Here is a 22144-nt window from a genome sequence, read left to right as displayed (position 1 = left end):
CAATATGATACTAACATAACTCTCAATCTTTTACAAAAACATTTTTCCTTTGGGATCCTAGGTCAAGACAAATCTCTGAGGTAATTTTCCACAATCCCTTCTTTCAACCAAGATGAATCTTCTTGAAGATCAGGGAGACTAAACTCAGAATTGTAACTGCTCTTTTGGTTTAGACATGGCTGGAAGTTCTTCTTCTGTGGTAAAGAGCCAGTTACCATCTTCCATAATCTAATTCCCCAAACACAACCAGCAATAAATTTTGATGAATATGGTTAGATTTGGTCAAATTCTTTTTTTCTTTGAATAAACTGCATATTCACTCATCCATGCTGCTCAGAGCTGTAAATTCTGATCACTTTAACCTTGCCATACAAATATATAGATATTTAACCAAAGGAAGTCAAATCAGACAATAATGGGATGTCTCAGACCAAAATGACATTAAATGTTTTTTATTGAACAAAAAAAGATAAAACATGGAAGTTGAATTTATTGAGCAAAAGCAGCTCTCCAGGTGAAGCTGCTATACTTTGTGCTAAATAACCTTATGAACTGAGTATACAGAATACATATAATATGCAAGTTACCACAACAGCAAAGGAGAAGGAGTAGAATATGGCGTTGGAAGATAAAATCTGGTCAAGTGACAAATTTTGTTGCTCAAAATTTCTAGCCCTTATCCACCTAAATTCTGTATGGTTCTACATATATGCATTCAATATGTGCATACTGAATTCCCATTTTAATAGAAGCTGCTTTTTGGAAGAATTCTTTTTAATTTCACATTTATTTGATGTGCCACTCAATTTTTTAAAAAATTATATTTGACATATGTGTGTTTATGTATGTATACACACTTTAAAAACTCCAAACCCTTGTTTGTAAGTAGAGGGTTCATGCCGCTCTTTAAATTAATATTGGTGAATTTAAGCTATTTCTCCTGTGTGTCTAAGAAACTTTGTGTTCTCAATGCACCCACACAGTCAGGTGGGTTGACAGATATGTCAAAAATACTTTATGAAAAGAGGGAGGTAGCTCATGCGAGTTGGCAACCTTTTGTGTATTGTTTCCTGTTCAAGCAGGCTGCCTCCCTTTGACACCTTACAGTCAAAGATGAAAGGAAAACTTTTTACTTTGGAGCCTAGTGAACACCGTTGTACATTTACTATAATCCACCTTCAACTTGGCTTATTGGGTTTACTAATGTAAGATGACAAATACCTTACACCCAATACACAGCATTTAAAGAGTACTGAAGAAACATTTTATAGATGATACTTTTTTCATATGTTAAACATCAGCTTCTATGGGATACATTTCCAGAATGGTTGCATTATCACTTTATAAACATTCTAGGCCAAACACACAGCACAAATAACATCAATGTTGTCTTTTTTCCAATATGTGTATCAATTACTGGAGGCTAATCCTAACATATACACTACTTAAGGGGGGAAAAGAAGAGAATTTATGACACATTGTAAAGATAGAACTACAGCATCTTAGTTGTAGAGATGATCTTAAGGTGCAGAAAGAGGGGACTCTCTAGAAGGTGATGGTGAGGTTTCTTCCGGTGGAAAAACTGTGAGTGTGCAAGCACGAATGCCGCCAAGGGATTCTGGGAGATCAAAAACCTTATGCCATTCATCTTTATCTGGATCGTATTTCTGCACTATCTCTACCATGCAACGATTATTCCAAGAATACCCCCCAACCACATAGATTTTGTTTTCAAAGACAGCGACCCCAACATCACTCTGCCCTCTTAACATGGCAGCAATTGGGGTCCACTGGTCAAGGATAGGTGAATAGTATTCACAGCTTAGGACATCATCATAATCACTTGTTCCTCTGAAGTGATTGCCACCAATGACATAGAGCCTTTCTCCTACTGTACACATGCAATGCAGACCTCTGACGGTGGTCATTGGTGCCTTCTGGATCCATTTGTCAGTATCAGGGTCAAAGCACATGAGCTCCTTTTGGAAAGTATCATGAGTAATTCCTCCTAAAGAATGAAAACAATAGGTGTGAAGTAAATAGATTATTATAGAAATGTAAAAGTAAGTAAAGAAACTCTGTCATAGATAATTTCCAGCCACATATTATGACATATAGCTTATCAATACTGTTCTTAGGACTGTCCTCCCTCTATAAATACATTCTCTGGATTAAAAATAAGGAAAATAACATTTTAATCTTTTTAAAGAACAAAACCATCACTTACATTATTGCAATGACTTTCTCAAATACCCATGCTATTTAAAAGGCTCTGCTGAAGGAAAATATATTTTGGTCACTGATAGAATTGGGTTTGTAGTAACTCCAACTACAAAGCATCGTTCACTACTTACTGCCTTTTAGTGGGTACCCTCTGGGGTGCTGAGCACTTGGATAGAGCACATTAAATTCCAGGTGCCCATTTCCTCACTTGTCAAAAAACAATATCTACTCTAGTTATTGCATAAGGACTGTGACTATGAAGTGAGATATTTATCAAAATGCTTTGAAAAAGTTGAAAGTCTTGTACAAGTGCAAAAGCTCATAAGAATATTCAGAATTGTTTATGTTTATAGAGGTTTTGATGGGCGGAGTAAGGGTGGATAGTGTTATCTGTTATCAGAATGCATATTTAAAAATCTAAAGAATTAGAATGCTGGCCAGGCGCGGTGGCTCACGCCTGTCATCCCAACACTTTGGGAAGCCAAGGTGGGCGGATCACGAGCTCAAGAGATCGAGACCATCCTGGCCAACATGGTTAAACCCCTGTCTCTAATAAAAATACAAAAATTAGCTCGGCGTGGTTGCACGCGCCTGTGGTCCCAGCTACTTGGGAGACTGAGGCAGAAGAATTGCTTGAACCCAGGAGGTGGAGTTTGCCGTGAGCTGAGATTGCACCACTGCACTCCAGCCTGGCAACAGAACAAGACTCCGTCTCAAAAACAAAACAAAAAAAAAGAATTAGAATGCTGAATATATGTAGAATTTTATACATGCAGCAATTTGTTGTTGGCCTAATTGAGTCTGTACCATCTACAAAGTGTACTCTTAGATCACATATAAATCAGTCTCTATGATGAAAGTATCAAACTATACCTTCTGTAGACAAGGGAGAGAAGTAAGCTAATCTTTAGTGAAATTATTCAAAGCTTTACTGTCAAGTGGCCAGATGGCAATCACTGTTTCCTTCTGCTTTTTAAAAATATTTTCTCTGTGCTTTATAGAATTCCCAGAAAGCAAAACAGCATTCATTGTTTTGAAAATAAGCTACAGTTTCTAACTACTCTCAATCAGGAAGGTCATTCCGCAATATATACCAGTTATGCCAAAGCACCACACAATTCAGGTGTCATTTTTCTCAGAGGAGTTGGAGCTCTCATTATAATGGTACAGTCAGCTGCCCACATAAAATAGATAAATGGTGAAAATCATTGATTAGTGGGAGCATATTTATTACCTGGATGGCTCTTCTAATATAAGACATCCCGTAGTTGCTCATGAATTTAACACCAGAAACCTGCCAATCATATACTACAGGCCTTTCATTGATCCTTATGAAATATAAGGCAGTGGTCAATCAGGCCACAAATATTGCCTTAATACCTTTGGTCTTTAATAATGTAACTGCTGGCCTGGCATTGGCAGGTGTTCAAATAGGGAAGAATTGTCCCAGGTAGAGTGTGTCAGGACCAAATGATAATAACCTGACTAACAAAGTCAAATGTCAATACCAGAGGTGGTCATTACATTAAAGTGAGACTTCTTCCTAAAATCTACAGGGGAACAAAAGCAGAAAATGCATTAAATAAAAGAAAGAAATTCTACAGTAGGTTGATTTAAACTCCAACAATTTGAGAATGAAAGTTGCTACTTGGACACTGTGAATAAACTATAGGCATTTCAGAATTTTTTAACAGAAAAAAATATATCTGCATGTGCATTAAATACAGATAATCAGCATAGAAATATTTATGCAATGACACCATAGTAGAATCCCCTTATAATGCTAAGGAAAAAGGAAACCCATATTATGGTCTATCCCGAAAGAGAGAATGAACATTATTATGCACTATTATGCATATTGGAAGCATGTTTTATACATAGGAGAGCTTATATGTTTTATAATGATATATTCCCTCACACAGTTTAGCCAAACCTAAAATGAAATGAATTAATTGTTGCTACAGAAACTATGAACAGTGTTTATTTGAATACAGAGCATGGGGACTGGAAAGCAAAATTTGAAAGCTTTCCAATTTCTTCTAAGTTATACCTTACAACAGGATTGGTTTACTACTATTCTTATAAATTTACAGAATGCACAAGGCATTCATATGCAAATATACACACAAATGCTTTCTAAAATCAACATAAATTATATTTTGGTTATCAATTTTTCTGGATTTTTTTTTTTTTCTGAGATGGAGTCTTGCTCTGTCACCCAGACTGGAGTACAGTGGGCAATCTCGGCTCACTACAACCTCCACCTTCTGGATTTAAGAGATTCTCCTGCCTTAGCCTCCCTGATAGCTAGGATTACACACGTGCACCACACACCCAGCTAATCTTTTTTTTTTTTTTTTTGAGACAGAGTCTTGCTCTTTTGCCCAGGCTAGAGTGCAGTAGTGCAATCTTGGCTCACTGCAACCTCTGCCTCCAGGATTCAAGTGATTCTCCTGCCTCAGTCTCCCAAGTAGCTGGGACTATAGGCACACACCACCATGCCCAACTAGTTTCCTTGTGTTTTTAGTAGAGATGGGTTTTCACCATGTTGGCCAGGATGGTCTTGATTTGTTGCCCTCGTGTTCCACCCACCTCAGCCTCAAAAAGTGCTGGGATTACAAGCGTAAGCCACTGCGCCCAGCCTAATTTTTGTATTTTTAGTAGACCAACAGGTTTCACCCTGTTGGTCAGGCCACTCTCAAACTCCTGATGCCTGAATTATTATTATTACTACCATTATATAGAAAGATAACCACAGAGTTAAAAGCTTATATGTTATATTGTGTTCACATGATACTTGTTTACCTGAAATATACATCACTCCTCCATACACAGTTCCAGCATGGCCATAGTGGGGCTCACTCATTTTGGCAACATAGGTCCATTCATTTGTTCTTGGATTGTAACATTCTACTGTAGCTGTTAAAAAAAAAAAAAAAGGAAATGATTTTTAACTTCAGATTTAACAATTATTTTTATCTTATGTGAAACAGTAATAATATCCAAACACTTGAAACATATCTATTATAGCTATGAGAGATATGTGAAAGACTTTTGGGGGAGCTCTTATAGTAATAATTGAGACTATAGTAATAAGACAAACCATTAGTACATGTTACATTAGAATAGTGTAAGAATCTAACACATTTCTATCATTGCAGAAATCACTAAGATTTAATCTGTAATCTGTTTACATCTTTATAATTTGACATTTCTCTATTTTCTTTGCTCTAAAAACAGGAAGAAAGGATGAAAAGAATCAAAAGGAACAAAAAGCTCCTCAATTCTGGGTCCCATGTTGACGGAAACAAACGTTATTACATAAGAAACAAACTTTTACATGGAGAATGAAAGTGTTCACACTACTTGGTTTATGTTCCAAAGCCCACTGCTTTAGTTCATATACAGACTACAAAATGGACACTAATAATACTTTCTCTACATTTATACTTTAAAGCTAATAGTTTGTATATACCCACCATCACTGCAGCCAGTACTGCTCCTTTTTGTTTTTTAATTGCACTTTAGATTCTGGGGTACTACTCTTAACCTGAAGATGGTTGGCAGCATAATATAAAGTTAGTATCTTTATTAAGAATACTTCCTCTCAGTAATATATTTATCATCTTTAACATAATGTATTTTGGAGACGTGACCTCAACTCACTTAAGTATCTTTCAGTCAGTCTGTTATAACCTCAACAACAGAACAATGTCACAAAGAAAGACGGAAAATGTAATCAATTCTTAAAAGGCAGAAAAGCTATTATGAGAACTCGTCAAAAGCACAAGGTCTAGATTGACTTGAAAAGTTCATATTATTTATCACAGACACTGACAACTGCTAATCCAATTTCTTGCGTCCCCCAACCCTACTTTTTAAACTAAGAGAACCACAACAACTGCTTAGGGAAGCACCACACCAAGCTAAAAATGAAATTTAATTTGCAGGTTCCCTTGAAGCTTTGGTCAACCATATGATATAGTTGTGGGCAGTTATGGGTAGGTAGAAGTTTATTGAGTGGGACTATTTGATGAAGCCACTGGAATTAGGTTTAGCTACTTGCAACCAAATGCAATCCTGATGAATCAACCTTTCAATGAGATTCTCCACTTAAAAAAAAAAAAAAACATAACATGGTCACAGACAAAACACACACACACACTTTTCCAGAGAAAGAGAGAGAGTACTTTTCCACTCTATTCAAAAATTTCATTTCATCATCAAATTCACTATACAAAGTATGCTTTTCTCCTCCAACCATGCCTATATCATGCTACTTCTTGTATCTCTCTACTGACTCCCTTTTCCACTTATTTTAGCTTTGAATTTTCAGTCTTATTTCAAAAGCTTTTACTATTCTCATTTTTACCTACTGCTTTGTTGGCTTTGTTCATTGTTTTAGGCCTAGATCCTTGCCAATTCTATTTCTTCTAAACCCTATTTCCAAAATTAATAACAAGTTAAACAGCCACATGCCCCAATACTGTTTTTTACTATTTCTAGTCACTGGATGCCTTTTCAAATGTTCATTTTCATTTGCCTTTGGCATGACTTTTACCTAACTGACAAGCAAAATCCTACATTATTATTATCTCTCCATGTATATTTATTATTTCTCTCTCTCTTGCTCGTGCGCTCGCTCTCTCTCTCTCTCTCTCTCTCTCTCTCCACATAACAGAAAACCTAGTGCATTGATTGGTACTTGGCACTAGCATAGTCATTAATGGGACAGTTTCAGAAGTAATTAAACCATACATCCTATCTGAAACAGGGTCTAAAAAGACTTCGAGAGATCATCTTTTCCATCTACTTGAAGCCAAAGACAGGACTCACTATAGTTTTACCCTTTTCTTAATGCAGGACTCTGACTTAAACTTTGAAAGTTTGGATTGTAGCTATCGGTTCTTATGTTTAATTCAAACCGTTCTGATGTGATTTCCATTAGTTTCTTCTTCTTCTTTTTATACTGGAGTTAGAATTTGAATACTTATGCACTTTTATTATTAATCATATTTTCTTATATAGAAAGATAATTCCTCTGTCAGTGACTTAATTGCATTTTCCCCTAATAGTGGTTATAAGAATCCATCTATACTTTCTCATACAGGAGACCCTCAGTGTAAGATAGCTATTAACCACCAACAACAAAATTACTATAGAATAGTTTGTCACCCCTAAACTTTTTTCCAGCTAAAAATCTATCTCCTTTAGCTGTTTCAGCCATTTAATTTTTATTGTCAACTTTTATTGTCATGCAATTCTCCATGCAGAATTGCTATTGTTGTCAGTAAAATCAATAGTAATTTATTTTAAAATGGAATATATCTAATTAAAAAGTAGATACACATGCTCTTATTTCCATTTTCTGTATTTACAAGACACTCAGATATAGTACCAACAACTCTGATGGGAAGAGGGAGCAAGGGATGATGCAAGGCACAAAGCAGTGCTTCAATCACGGTCTATGAGAGTTGGAAATGGTAAGCAGGCAACTGGAAAAATCTAGAGCAGATAGCAGCAAACCTCAGTCCATAGGCCAAATCCAGTCTACTTCCTGTTTTGTATGGCCCACAAGATAAAAATATGAATGATTTTATATTTTTATACATTGAAAAAGAATCAAAAGACTATTTTGTAACTTGAAAAAAATTCTATAAAGTTCAAATTTCAGTGTTCATAAATAAAGCTTTATTGGAGTATAGCCTCACTCATTTGTTTATGAATTATTTAGGGATGCTTTTACACTGCAACAGCAGAGTTGATTTCTTATGACAGAGATTGAATGGCCCACAAAGCTGGAAAGAGACTCCTTCTGGCCCTTTACAGAAGTTTGCTGACCCCTAATCTAGAAAATTAACTTCAGTAGTCTAGTGCCCTAGTGTTTACATTAAAGAATCCCTACAATTTAATAATTTTACTTATGCTGGTTATCTCACATATATCAGGAGTTCTTATTTTCCAAGATAATTCCATGGGAATCCAGAATCAGTCCCAGAAGATGATACGGAATTTATTTTTTCTTTAAGATTAGAAAAGAGATGAGGCCTGAAGAAAATCATTTGAATAATGATGGCTCCCATAGATGGGAGATGGACTCTAGAAACATAGAGTGCTGGTGATTGATCAAGAAACCCTCAAATCCTTTGAGGGGCATAGAGGCATTTAATAATTTTAGTAGTTTCATTGTACATTTACTTGAAAAACATCTAACATGTTTTATGTAAGTTATTTCATTATTTGAAAGCTTGACTTATTAATATTTAACTGAAGTGGAAGATATTGGAGCTGTCATATTCTTCTTCAATATACAAAACCTCAGTGGAAGATTGATTTCTTATATGACACAATTTTGAAAGATGCCAGAAATAACTGACTCCTTTTTCACTTAAGTGACAGCTACTCTAAGCTTTCCCTAGTTTCCCATTGTAACCAGTGTCAAAGGAAAGCAGCATTTCGAAGGAATTATATTTCAGCACTAAACCAGATGAGCACAGGTGTGCTAGGCTAGTGCGTGCACGTGCATGTGCACACACACACACACACACATACACAGTCTTTTTTTGATGTACAATGGGCCTAGGTTTTCTTTGGTCCAAGTACCCCATGAAAAGATTTTAAAAGGCCAAATACATTGAAGTGATCTAAAGAGTCTTGCAAATGTTGCCACTGTTTTCTTTTTTTAATTTTTAATTTTTGTGGATACATAGTAGGTGTATGTTTTTATGGGGTACATGAGATGTTTTGATGCAGGCATGGAATGTATAATAATCACATCATAGAAGATGGAGTATCCATCCTCTCAAGTATTTATCTTCTGTATTACAAATAATCCAATTCTATATACTCTGTTATTGTAAAATGTACAATTAAATTATTATTGACCATAGTCGCCCTGTTGTGCTATCAAATACTAGGCCTTATTAATTCATTCTATTTTTTGTACCCACTAAATTTTTCTTTTTATAATTATATACAGGCAATGGTTACTGTATGAAATGATATAATGGTACCAATCAACCTGTTAAATTGTTAAATGACTTTCCCAACAATTGCCTTTTCCTGCCACCCATTGGCATCACCTTCTATTTACATAGCATATGAACATGCCAACTTAATCAGTTACAATGGGAATGTTAATTTATTATAACAGATGTTAGTATGTGCATTGAAGGGGGAATTCTATTTTAGAAAGCACTTGTAGGGCAGGGAAAATGTTAAAAACTCAGTTTCTGGCAAGAACATTCAGAAATATATGCAAGAGTTTCTTTAGAATCAAAATCTGCTATTCTGCAAAAACAATGGGTCCAAGAAAACAAAATGCCAACTAACACAAATTCATTTTTTATTTATGTAAAGAGAAACACAATCAATGGATAGAATTCAGGAAATCTCATAAATGTTATTCTTTGGGAGAAATTCCATTTTTTTAAAAAAACAAATCTATAAGGTCATGATAGATTTGTAATCTATAGATCATTTCAAATGGAATAAATTATCAAATAATTGGATGATAACAAGAATTAAGGTCTTGGTATAGATGGTTTGTGCCTGTATTATAATCACATGTGCATTTTTTAAAATGCAGTTTATGAAAAAAGATTAAAATGGACCTATATTTACCATTAGAGGGGAAATTTTTAAGTCATTATCCTTAGGTTAAGCTTTAGGGATTTTATTTCTAAAGCCTAAATATAAATTTAGGAATATCCCAAGAAAAGCATGATTCCCTTGTTTATTTTCCCTTTCAAAATGAAACACAGAAGATTATTTTTAATCAGAGATGGAGGGGTGGTTTCAGAAGGTCAGGAGCAAGGAAACCTGTATATGAGCCACTTGCCCATCAGAGTGGTCTATTTATAGTTCCTAGATGGGTATAACATAGGAGGAACTCAAAGAGGGTTGGGATAAGTTCAAAAAAAAAGAAGCGTCTAGTGTCTTGGTTTTATGTAATGACTTTCCTTAGCCTGAAGATTAGAAACTCCCAGAAGAATAAAGCTTCTAATTAGTATTAGGAACTATATGTTGAATAATTAGTAGCTGAAGGGTGTATTAACAGGGTTGATAATATCAACAAGCAAGGACTGACTTTGAAAATTGGAGCTATTTCCTTTGAGAAAAGAAGACTGCCCAGGTTGACAATCTATTATTTGTGAACTCTTGAAGATTATCTTATACAGGGATTTTCTAAAAAAACAACCAAGTCACTACTTGCACCTTCTAGATATTACCAGATACCACAAATTTAAAATAGCATAATAATGTGAAAATAATGTGTGTGGGTTGACTGAGGAGGCCTAAAGGACAATCCTACACTAAGGACACTTATACCTCAAGTGCTTTTAAAAGTCCAATTATTAAAATATATTGGAAAACCTATGCAGTTCATGATCATGCAACACGGTCCAACAATCTAGAAAGTCTGATCTTAGAAAAAAATATCATTGTAACAACAAAGGAAAAAACTTTGGGTTTAAAAGATCAGGAAAAAGACCATGTCACTAACAAGAAAGGGTTTTATGAACAGGAAAATGTAAGTGCTGAGAACAGTTATTCTTTTCCCTGATAAATAGTTTAGTCTCAAATACATTAAACTATCTTTTTTCTTAGAATATTAAAAAAAATAATAATAAAGATTCTGATCATTACTCCAAACTTATCCAAAGCCAATGCCAATATTTTGAACTTTCTCAGCTCTATGGAGCCTGGGATACTGGTCAACTACAAGGACTCTATTTATAATAGAGAATAAAAGAAGTGAAAACAAGGCCAAACAATAATGGTAACGACAGATATATAAGTCACAACATAAAAGGTGGACTTCCTGTCTTTATTTTTGGAAAAGTTATACTACCCAATTTTATCTAAAATAATGAAATTATACCTTTTAGGGTTAATTTATATGGCCAAAGTACTTCTATATCAAAGTATGTTTATGACCAATCTTATACTGGGAAGACAAAAAAGTGACCATCAAATAAAGCATACCAGATGGGTTTATGGTGAAGAAAACTATCTGATATTACATCAAGAGAATGATTTTTAGAACTAACAGTCATAAATCATAATATTCACAGTGAATAAACTTTGAATAATGTTGAACTTTGTACATTTAATCTACAAAGAAAATTATCTATGTGGCCTCTAATAGATAACAAATTCTGTAAAAGAAGAAACAATGAAAGTTGTCTTTAATGAAGGACTGTAACCTGTTCAGTAAAATATCATGTGGGCTTTTAAAAATAGAAAATGAGAAAACATGCCAAACTTCTATCCAAGACTTTATTATAATTTAAATTAGCTGAGTATACTTTTTAGATGAACCCTCAAGATGAAGACCATATACACTGCACAAGTAAAATACTCTACAATATATTCATGTATTTATAAGACACAATTTGTTCCCTCACCAACAATATATATGCCCAGATAAGGCATAGAGGTGGTCTCCAATATTTTCTCAGAAAATATAGTTTTAAAATGAGACCCTAGCTACATTTTTATCTGATTTTTACAGGACTGCTTATTTTATGATTTAATAAGAATTTCTGGGTGAAAAAATTTGTCTCTATGTTGAATATAAATGCACACTTACGCAGTTCACCTGCTGCATTTCGCCCACCAACTGCATACAGATATCCTTTGAGGGCACTTAGGTGGAAGAAGGTGCGCTTTTCATTTAAAGATGCAACTTGCATCCATTTATTGTATCGAGGATCAAATCTGAAGACTGTATCAACTGCCGTTTTCCCTTTTGTGTCATAATTACTCTGTCCACCAACAACATAGAGAAAATTTCCAATGACAGCGATGCCATGCTGGTACCTCGGGGCATCCATAGGGGCTAACGATTTCCACTCATGGGCCTTTTCATCATACATGCGCAATTCTTTACTGACAACCAGCTGCTGCCTCAGCACTCCTCCTAGTGTAACCAAGTGAGTGGTGTCAGACCTAATGGCAGTCCTGTCTGACTGCATAACTGGCTGCATATACGGCATCATTTGGTAATTGCTGGCTTCCAAAAGCAAATTCACACAAGTATTGTCAGTTCTCATGAAATCCACCGTTTGCACGTAATTAATGAGCTCCTGTGGTGTCATCAGTGGAAATCGTATGTTCTTCATTAATTTTGCAGCAAAGTCCATCCGAGGCTCTTCCAGGCGAAGCCAACGACAGGTAGCCTTAAAGAGCTCAAGTTCAGTACAGTGCTTAAGGCTATTACTGGAAAGCACAAAGGCAAGACGCTCAAAAGGGAGTTTCAAGAACTCCCCTGTGCTCAGCAATGCAGGAAAATTCTTCAAGACGAAACTGTTAATGTATTTATCCACTTCAGTCAGATTGTAGGTGTTGGCAATCCGTCCAACTTCAACACAATTGTCTAAAGTGACCTATTAAGCCGATTAAAAAAAAATTAAAACATGACTACTTTCATGACACTCACATCTTGATAGCACAAACACCTGTTCTAGAATAAGAATAAATTATGTTTTTAACGTCCATATAGATACAAATAAGGATTCTTATCTAAATGTGTCAATGATCTACATACATATAATTTGCAAACCACCTTTACCTAATTCAGTAGAAAGCTGACTAAAAGAAAATGACAAGGGCGGGAAGGGAGGTGTGCCAAGATGGCCGAGAGAAGCCAGTACTGGAATGTAGCTCCCCAGCGAATGAGACGCAGAGGGCTAGAGGACTTCACGATTCCAAACGAGGTGCCAGGTTCATTTCTGTGGGACTGATAGGGCACTGAAATTAGGCCCAAGGAAGGAGCTACAGGGTGAGAGCCACCCGGGGGGCAAATCAAGATGGGGGGCGCGTCCCCACCTGAAACGTGCAGCCAGCTGGGAGGGTTGGAGGACTTAACTCCCTCAGTGCTCCATTTCGGATCCTGTGCTTACCTCATCCCTCCTGCAACCCGGGTCGACGAGAGCCCTGCCAGACGGTGGGGCGCCATGGGTAGTCAATGCAAATCTGAGCAGCGGCTACCACCAGGTGAGGCAAGTTGTCGCAGGGACCTGGGCAGGAGTTTGGACTAACGCCAGAGGGACTGACCATCCAACAGAGGGAAGCAGAGTTGAAAGCAGGGAAACAGACCATAAGGCCTGGCAGGTCCCACCTCTGCAGAACTCAAACTGAAGCCCTTGCTAGAGAGCTTGGCAGCAAATACACCAGCTTGACCCCAACCAGGAAGCTCCAGCTGGGGAAGGAGAGACGCCATTGAGAAGGCGGGGCCAATCTCACCTTCAAACAAACCCCAGGGAAGGACCACCCACCCAGCAACCTGACTGAACCCGACAGAGCCCAGCCACGCCCTCTGCAGGCCAAAAAAGATACAGCTCCAACCTCAACAGAAAAAAAACGTCCACTTAAGAGACTTTTTTTGAAATCACCAACTTCAAAGATTAAAGGGAGATAAATACACGAAAATGGGAAAAAAACAGCGCAAAAAGGATGGAACCATCAAAGAACAGAACACCTCTTCTTCTCACAGGGATCACAACTCCTCACCATCAAGGGAACAAAAAAGACAGAGAATGAATCTGACGAATTGACAGAAGCAGGCTTCAGAAGGTAGGTAATAACAAACTTCTCTGAGTTAAAAGACCATGTTCTAACCCAATGCAAATAAACTAAGAGCCTTGAAGAAATGTTAGACGAAATGCTAACTAAAATAATCAGCTTAGAGAAGAACATAAACGACTTGATGGAGCTGAAAAACACAGCACGAGAACTTCGCGAGGCATACACAAGTTGCAACAGCCGAATTGATCAAGCAGACGAAAGGATCTCAGAGATAGAAGATCAAATCAATGAAATAAAATGAGAAGACAAGATTAGAGAAAAAAAGTGAAAAAAAATGAACAAAGCCTCCAAGAACTATGGGATTATGTGAAAAGACCTAATCTATGCTTGATTGGCGTAACTGAAAGTGATGGGGAGAATGAATCCAAGTTGGAAAACACTCTTCAAGATATTATCCAAGAGAACTTTCCCAACCTAGCAAGGCAGGCCAAAATTCAAATCCAGGAAATACAGAGAACACCACAAAGATATTCCTGAAGAAGAGCAACCCCAAGGCACATAGTTGTAAGATTCCCCAGGGTTGAAATGAAGGAAAAAATCCTAAGGGCAGCCAGAGAGAAAGGTTGAGTCACCCACAAAGGAAAGACCATCAGACTCACAGCAGATCTCTCAGCAGAAACCTTGTAAGCTAGAAGGGAGTGGGGGCTAATATTTAACATTCTTAAAGAAAAGAACTTTCAACCCAGAATTTCACATCCAGCCAAACTAAGCTTCATAAGTGAAGGAGAAATAAAATCCTTTATGGACAAGCAATTGCTGAGAGATTTCGTCACTACAAGACCTGCCTTACAGGAGCTACTGAAGGAACTAAATAGGGAAAGGAACAACCAGTACCAGCCAATGCAAAAACGTACCAAATGGTAAAGAATAATGACTCAATGAAGGAGCCACATCAATTAATGGGCAAAATAACCAGCCAGTAACAAAATGGCAAGATCAAATTCAAACATAACAATATTAACATTGAATGTAAATGGTCTAAATGCCCCAATCAAAAGACACAGACTGGCAAACTGTATGAAAAGTCAAGACCCATCAGTGTGCTGTAATCAGGAGACCCATCTCACATGCAAAGACTCACATAGATAAGTCTTACATTTCCTTGATATAAATTATTCTGTTATAACCAAACAACCTTCATAGTCATCCTAAATCCTCTTCCAACATCTTAACATTGCAAGTGGTATTCTCATTAACATACTGGTCCTCACTGCTGCTGTACTATTCAGATTATATCTGATGTGCCAAAACACTGTCATCAACAGAATTTGATATTTTAATGGAAGATTTCATCTGAAATATAGGATTTTTTTTAAAGATCGGTGTTTTATACAAAGAAATTCTTATTTAGAAAAAAATGGGTAGCTGCTTTTTTCTTTTTTTGTTTTTTTTTTTAAGGATAGCCAACTGAAGCAGTAGGAGTGAAGAAAGAACAAAGGAATCTTTAACTGGTTGTGATCAGTTAGGTGTAAACATCACTGCACTCACACCAGCCAGCATCTACTTTTGTACTCTCAAGGGAAATGCAAAGACTAAGAAATCTGGCAAAAATTTGGGGAACTCCTTAGCCATTCAGTGTGCCAATTCCTGTGCTTTTGCTTGCCTCCATTACTGAATTTAGGTGCTAAATTTTATTTTAATTTGATCATACAAGGCCCAAATTCTACTTGGTGCTATCAAGTTTATTAAAATGGCAGCCTGATATCTAGTAAAATCAATGCAGAGAATGAAATAAGGTCCACAGAATAAGACTGGGAAGAAATCAAACAAGCTACTTTACGGGGCAGAGGATGTCCAAGTATCTTCTCTCAAGCCTCCTTCCACAGATGAGATGTTCACAGGACACAAAGAAGAGACAGTTTGGTAAGAACAAAGGGATAATTGAATAACAAACACCTCTCTCTCTTTCAGTCTTTGTCTTTCTTCAGTTTCTATATGCTAATTGAGGTGAATGCCACTGGTGTCTCCAGCCCGAAAAATCAAATTCTCTATTTCTTTGCATTTTGAATGCACTTCCTTTATTGAATGGAATTTTAGTTATTACAATGGCTTTTGTGAGGTTGAAGTGGTTTGAGCCTAGGCTAGGCCTCTTCTTCCCAGACAGAGTCCCAGATGGCAGATGGGCAAGAATGGGTGCTCAAGGTTATAGGTGGGATATTTAGAATATTTAACAACCACACAACATGGGTATCAACTAAGCAGAATGGATGACCAATCATAAGCAACAGGTATGGCCATTAGGAAGTAAAGAGTGGTTTGTGGGGGAGGGAAAGAGTTTTGATTCACTTTTAATTTTAATTATCTATACAATTTGTCTCTAATTTCCATTAAATTGCCCTCAAAGGTGAAAAAGTTATCTTAAAAATCATGTCTGTTAATTTGGATAAAATGAAGAATGCGAAATATATGTACTATACAGGAAATCCTGAGTAATTTAGTAATGGAAGCAAAGCAAAAGAAAGTGTCTTCTCCAATGACTTTTAATTCTTTTTGTTTTTCTTTTGAGAGAAACACATTCTCCCTATTCCTCTTTCATCTCCTTCCCACTTATGTACCTCCTTTATTTTCTGTCTACAACTCTTCACCACCTTTAGTCACCTCAATAAAATTTCTCTCTAATTCATTGTGAGCTCCCCACCCCATCACTGATAACAAATGTGCAGGTGGAATCATTACTATAACTGCATCAAGGGAGAAAACACAATTTAAAAAAATTATTTTAAGAAAGATTATCCCCAAGTCTAAAGTCCAATTACATCTTTATTCTCTCATTAAAAAATACTTTTATATAAACATAAAGTGGTTTCTTTCTTACTTTTATTCTGTTTTGTTCATTCTATATATTTGTATATTTAAATTGCAATCTTTTGAGTTCAATTGCAGACGCCCTATTTCAGCAACCTAACATTAAATTAGACTGTTTTGTGAACTAGCCTAAAATCCTCCATAACAATAGTTCTGTGGGGCAAATGGTAGATGCTAAAAATTTCAAATTGCAAACAAAGGATAAACAAAAAACTTACACAACTTTATTATAAACTAGGGAACGGGTGCACAGTATTTAACATGTTGTATTTATACAATGTCCTAAGGACAAAAACCAATGCAATTTTTATAGGTAAGACTAAACAAAGGCAATTTTCCATTATCTCCGTAGTATATAAAAGTGGTTTTAGTTTTATAGAAACTTTTACTTACTATGCTTTATATCTATCCTTCATTGCCATCCTTTTGTATGTATTCCATTATCATTTTTTCCATAACTCCCAAGAAAATAACATAGCAAAAACAAAAGTGCCACATCCTATAAACTATAACACTAATTACCAGTCTATGTAATACTGCAAAGGATGGCAAAATTAGCAGGGAGGTTGGTTCTTGTTCTATTAAGACTGATGTTCTGTTACAGAAAACTGGTATCTCTATCCCACCAAAGGTAAGTATGGCTTTACTACTGAGTCTAAAGTTATCATTCAAAACTAATATATAAATGTTTTCTGGGTAATTTACTGATTCACATTTTATGTACCACTGTTCCTCTTCATCCACACAAATGATTGAGAATAGGATAGAACAGAATTGTATTAGAAGGGAAGTTTTCTGTCTAAAAGTTCAAACTCAAATAGTGTTTTGATTATGTGAACTATAGTCTCACTATATCATTAAAAACATAAAGCCTATTTCCTCTAAAACATCTGATTTCAGCACACAGTTCTTAAACATGGGAACATTATATTAAAATTTATCTATAATAACTTAGCTCATAGAAGAACTTCAAAAAGTACTCCTTTAAAAAATATAGTATCTTAAGACTTTCAGTTTTTATAACTAGAAAATGCACTGGGCTACTATTTTTCCTTTTTCACTTGATTGCTGAGAAGAAAAGGGGAAATAAATAGAACAAGGCCGAACATAGGTTTAACTAAAAAACAAAGTGCATGAAAGAAGGGTAAAGGAAAACTTGGATTTTGCATGTTCCTGGAACTAATAATCTGCCAGATTTTCTCAGAAATTACCATGGATTCTAAGAAGGAAGAGATTTCAGCTCTAAAACCACACAGGCGTATCCTCTGCAAAAAAGGATGAAGGACAAGGAAGGTAGAACAATGCAAGGAAAAGAGGTAATTCCTAAAAGTTCATAGGCAAGAAAATTCTAAAACTGAGAGGTAGCAGTAAACTCTACCACAAGTAATCTTTGCTAGACAGAAGCCTCTTCTCCATTAGAAACAGGTTTTAGGATGTCTGCAAAGGATGAAAAAATAAAGGACATGATATTTAAGGCAATATTAAGTGTTTATAAAAATGAAGACATTTCTAAATTGTTAAACAATTATAATAAATGTTTCAAAATAGGTGAACGAACCAACAGTCTAATTACTGGAAATTTGTCAGCATTACAAAGTTACTATGGCCTCATCTTTAATTAAAATTGCTTTAAATACAGTTATCTAGAACAAAATTATTTTCTATTATTTTGATAATAATATTACTATAACTTTTTTGTATTACATATTATCCAGTTTGGTCCTTTTATTTCAGGTAAATGAACTGATCACAATCAATATCTGAAGTTATGAGTACTAAACTTCTGTATTAGAGGATAGGAAAACAATGTCTCTTGTTAATGATTAGTTCCAAAGACATCATGGCACTTTCCCTAGTTTGGCTCAGGATGACCATGTGTTGCTAAGATCAGTATAAAGCAATGTTAAGAGTCTATAAATGCAAGCGTTATGTGTTACTACTAAATTAAATTCTGGACTTGAGACATTCTGAAAAACACATTCAACGGAATTCATTTTTCCTTGAAATGAAATTGTTATATGATGCCAGTGACACAACCAGAGGTGAGATCCTAATAGCTCTTGAGGGGATGGGCCTTGTATGATCAAATTAAAATAAAATTTAGCACCTAAATTCAGTAATGCAGGCAAGCAAAAGCACAGGAATTAACCAACTTCACTTGGGCTACTTATGCAATAGAGAAGACAATGCAAGTCAACAATATAGCACCACGCTGCCATAAAACCCTTATAAGTAGCACTTAGTTTAAATTTTATAAGTAATTGTGAGACATAGTCTGAGTTTTCTAAAATGAAAACAAATATACAAAAAACACACTTTCAATAGGCCAGTTAAATTAGTTATTGGCTGACTTTGCAAGACAGTAAGTACCTTAATAATAAAATAATTAAGGTAATATTCTCTTGAAAGTTAATGTTTTAAAGAAGGTTCCATGTTCAAAAAATGTAAGTTGTAAAGATCTGACAGCAATTATTTACCTATATTAAGACTGATAGGAGTTAAAAACACTTATAGAAAAAATTACTACTGCCAGAATTCTTAATCAGAAAAACAAGTTCCAAAACCTCTGGAAGTCTTGGCAATATTTCCGTCCACTGTAGACATTTATCTTCCCAGAAGTAAAATTTAAGGGTCTCAACTAAAATAAAACACTCTCTTCAGGAACCGGGTGATTTCCACTAAGTAATTCATTGATTGGTAGTTGTATGCACCCTATCTTATCTATTTAAAAAAAGCTAAACACTATTCAATAGGTGATATGTTTCTATGGAATCAAGACTCATATTCTTACAGATTTTCCCATAGGTATTAGTTCTTCTTGAGTTCTAGATCTCATATTAAAGGAAGACATTTTAAAGAGTTCTAGAAGCTCAGATTACTTTTCCATTGAATTACATTTAAGAAGTCTGCTTATATAAAGTCATTAAGGTGAATAAAACCAGATTATGGTATATACCATTATCAAACAGTTAAAGTATATATCTTTATCAAATGTTATTAGTATCTAATGTCATTTGATTACACAGAAGCTTTTATTAAATAATTCTATTTCATAAAAATGCACCTGTTTCAATCTTATCTTGCTTACAGACTATAAGACACATCTCTCTAATGGCAAGTTTCACATGCTTGCACAGCAGATTTTATGAGTCCTAATCTAAACAGGCTACATCAGAGTCTACCACAGGATAAATCAGATTTGAAAATATCTTACCCCAGATATGAGAAATACTTTACAGAAGTCCAAAACTGGCAGAATCTGTAGAAAACTGGCAGCTTCCAGCGTATCTTGAAGGTTGTCCATATTAAGAGAAAGCTTTGCAGTATAAATGAAATCAATAATTTTCCTTAGACCGACTTTGCTCACGCCATGAAGTTTAATGCACATTAAATCTTGTTCTTTCATTCCACCTTAAATAAAAGGACATTCAATTAAATGAAGGTGGATAATTATGGTCAAACTCATTTCTGCTGCTAATTAGATGCAATAAAATCAAAGGCAGTCATTTTATATAAGCAGTCATATTAGAGTCAGTCTGCTGCACATTTTATGGTTTAAAAAAAGTACTTAAAAAGGATAATCTCTATACTAATGGAGGTCATATATGATGCAAGTGCTTCCAAAATGTTCTCACTTCCTATCTTTTGATTTGGAGTAAAGATCGTATTAGCAAGACACAGAGTCTCTGATGGCCCACTCAGATATGAGCTTGAGAAAGAAAAGCTGTGAGATAAAGATGGACAGTATGAAAAAAGTACATCAATTTTCCATGTTAAAACAGCACCACCGAAAATAATACATACTGTTGTATACTTCTTTTGAAGCTGTTTCCAAAAGAACTAAATTTCATGTTAGAAATAGATTTAAACACAGATTTTTCATATTGTTTTAATGTGGTTTCAGGGTTTTAAAAGGCAAACTACCTGTGAACATAGCCTTGAAGTAATCACTAGCAGATGCCATCATAACTCTATGCACAGGGAAAGCATCATCTGTGTCACCTGGCATCAGGGTAACATCACAAAGCAATCCTTCAAGTCGAAGCTGGTCAAAGCCCTACAACAAGAACATGAGTTGAGTCACTAATCAAGGTAAAATGAGGTTACAAATCTTTGTGTGCTAAAATTCTGTTTGAATATTAATGTAGGGCAACATATTTGGAACATAAAGCCAACAGAATAATTACTCAGGAGAAGAAAAATTAACTGCACAACTTTCCTGATATATGACAATGTATATTTTCTTTCACTGTAGGAATAAGATGAAATTAAAACTAATTTAGGATAAAAATAATTAAGTGTATATACATTTGCTTATTTACACAATCATCAGTTTTTACCTTATTTTGAAAAATAATTACAATGTGCACTTCTATTTTCCCATCTGCAGAATGAGTATTAGACTGTTCAACATTCCTTTTCATGATAATTTAATAGTCCTATTATAGTGCTTAACTGAAGCATCTTGGTTTTGTTTTGTTTTAGGGGAGGTTAAGAAAGAAAAGTAGAGAGCAACTGTATTAAGTACACAATAGGAATTCTTTCTACTAATTGTATTGTTTCATCTCTTTGAGAAGCCTACCCTCAGTACATTGCTGCTGCCTGACCAATTACCTTTCAAGTTTCAAGTATGAGGTTTAATAATCTTTGTTTGAGGAAAGAAAAAAAAAAGGCCACTATCCAATTTCATATTAGTGAATTTTATTCTACATTATGTCTATCTTTATCCAAATGAGATCTATCAATTCAGATTGTTTTTAAACAAATTCCAAACATCTTGTTTGTATATCATTTTCTAGATATCCCAGTTCTGTCTAAAAAGAAGCTCCTTCTGACTATCCACATTGTTGTATACAAGAAGGCCGTCGTTTCTCTAAAGAACTTTTATTATCTGGGCTTTTTTTTTCTTTCCCCAAACAAAGATAATTTTTTTTGTGTGAGACTTAATTGTCTTTTTTGTGAGACTTAATTGTCTCCAAATACCTAAAGGTTTAGTGGAGAATTAGCAGGCTAGCAGCCACAATTCAGAGAAGAGACAGAGCTCTGGTGAGAAGAATCCCTGCTGATTAGCTTTTCCAATACACCCTGATGGTCTCAACGAATGACAAATAGACAGTTGTTCTATTGATATAAGTGGGAAGAATGACAGTCACTTTTAAGATTATGACAGATTGAATCTACAACATACACATATTTTAAAACCATGTTTTTCGTTTTTTATCTTTTATTTTTAATTTTTGTGGGTACACAGTAGATGTATGCTTTAGGGATGGATACCCCATTTACCATGATGTCATTAAAATATTATGTTTTATGTGGTAAATTATATATAACCTTTATTTGTCAATTAAGAATAATGAATAAAAAAGATATAACAGGCACCAAAAGGGGACAATATACAATTTAATAATGATGCAAAAAATGAAAATTTTGGCAAGATTGAGTCTGTAGTTTCAAATACATAAATATTTCATCATAAAAAATCAGCAAGACAGGTACACAAATGCTTTCTAATAATGTAATA

General features: G+C 35.2%; 1 protein-coding gene across 10 annotated transcripts in view; it reads right to left on the bottom strand.

Moving 5' to 3' along the window:
- Positions 1-436: 436 nt before the first annotated feature.
- The window catches only part of KLHL13 (kelch like family member 13), a 201087-nt gene continuing 179379 nt past the window's right edge, over positions 437-22144 (bottom strand). For all 10 annotated transcript variants that reach the window (XM_012476071.3, XM_064361644.1, XM_064361624.1 and 7 more), the window contains 5 exons: positions 20545-20677; positions 19835-20031; positions 11819-12614; positions 5029-5142; positions 437-2008 (listed from right to left, as the gene is read on the bottom strand). In XM_012476071.3, the coding sequence (XP_012331494.1) occupies positions 1521-2008; positions 5029-5142; positions 11819-12614; positions 19835-20031; positions 20545-20677 (1728 nt within the window). In that variant the 3' untranslated portion in view covers positions 437-1520. The remainder of the gene's footprint in view (positions 2009-5028; positions 5143-11818; positions 12615-19834; positions 20032-20544; positions 20678-22144) is intronic.

The sequence above is a fragment of the Aotus nancymaae genome, unplaced genomic scaffold, assembly GCF_030222135.1.
Source record: "Aotus nancymaae isolate 86718 unplaced genomic scaffold, 86718_ANA_hifiasm-v0.15.2.pri h1tg000004l, whole genome shotgun sequence".
NCBI lineage: Eukaryota > Metazoa > Chordata > Mammalia > Primates > Aotidae > Aotus > Aotus nancymaae.
This window is presented reverse-complemented; position numbering and strand designations above follow the sequence as displayed.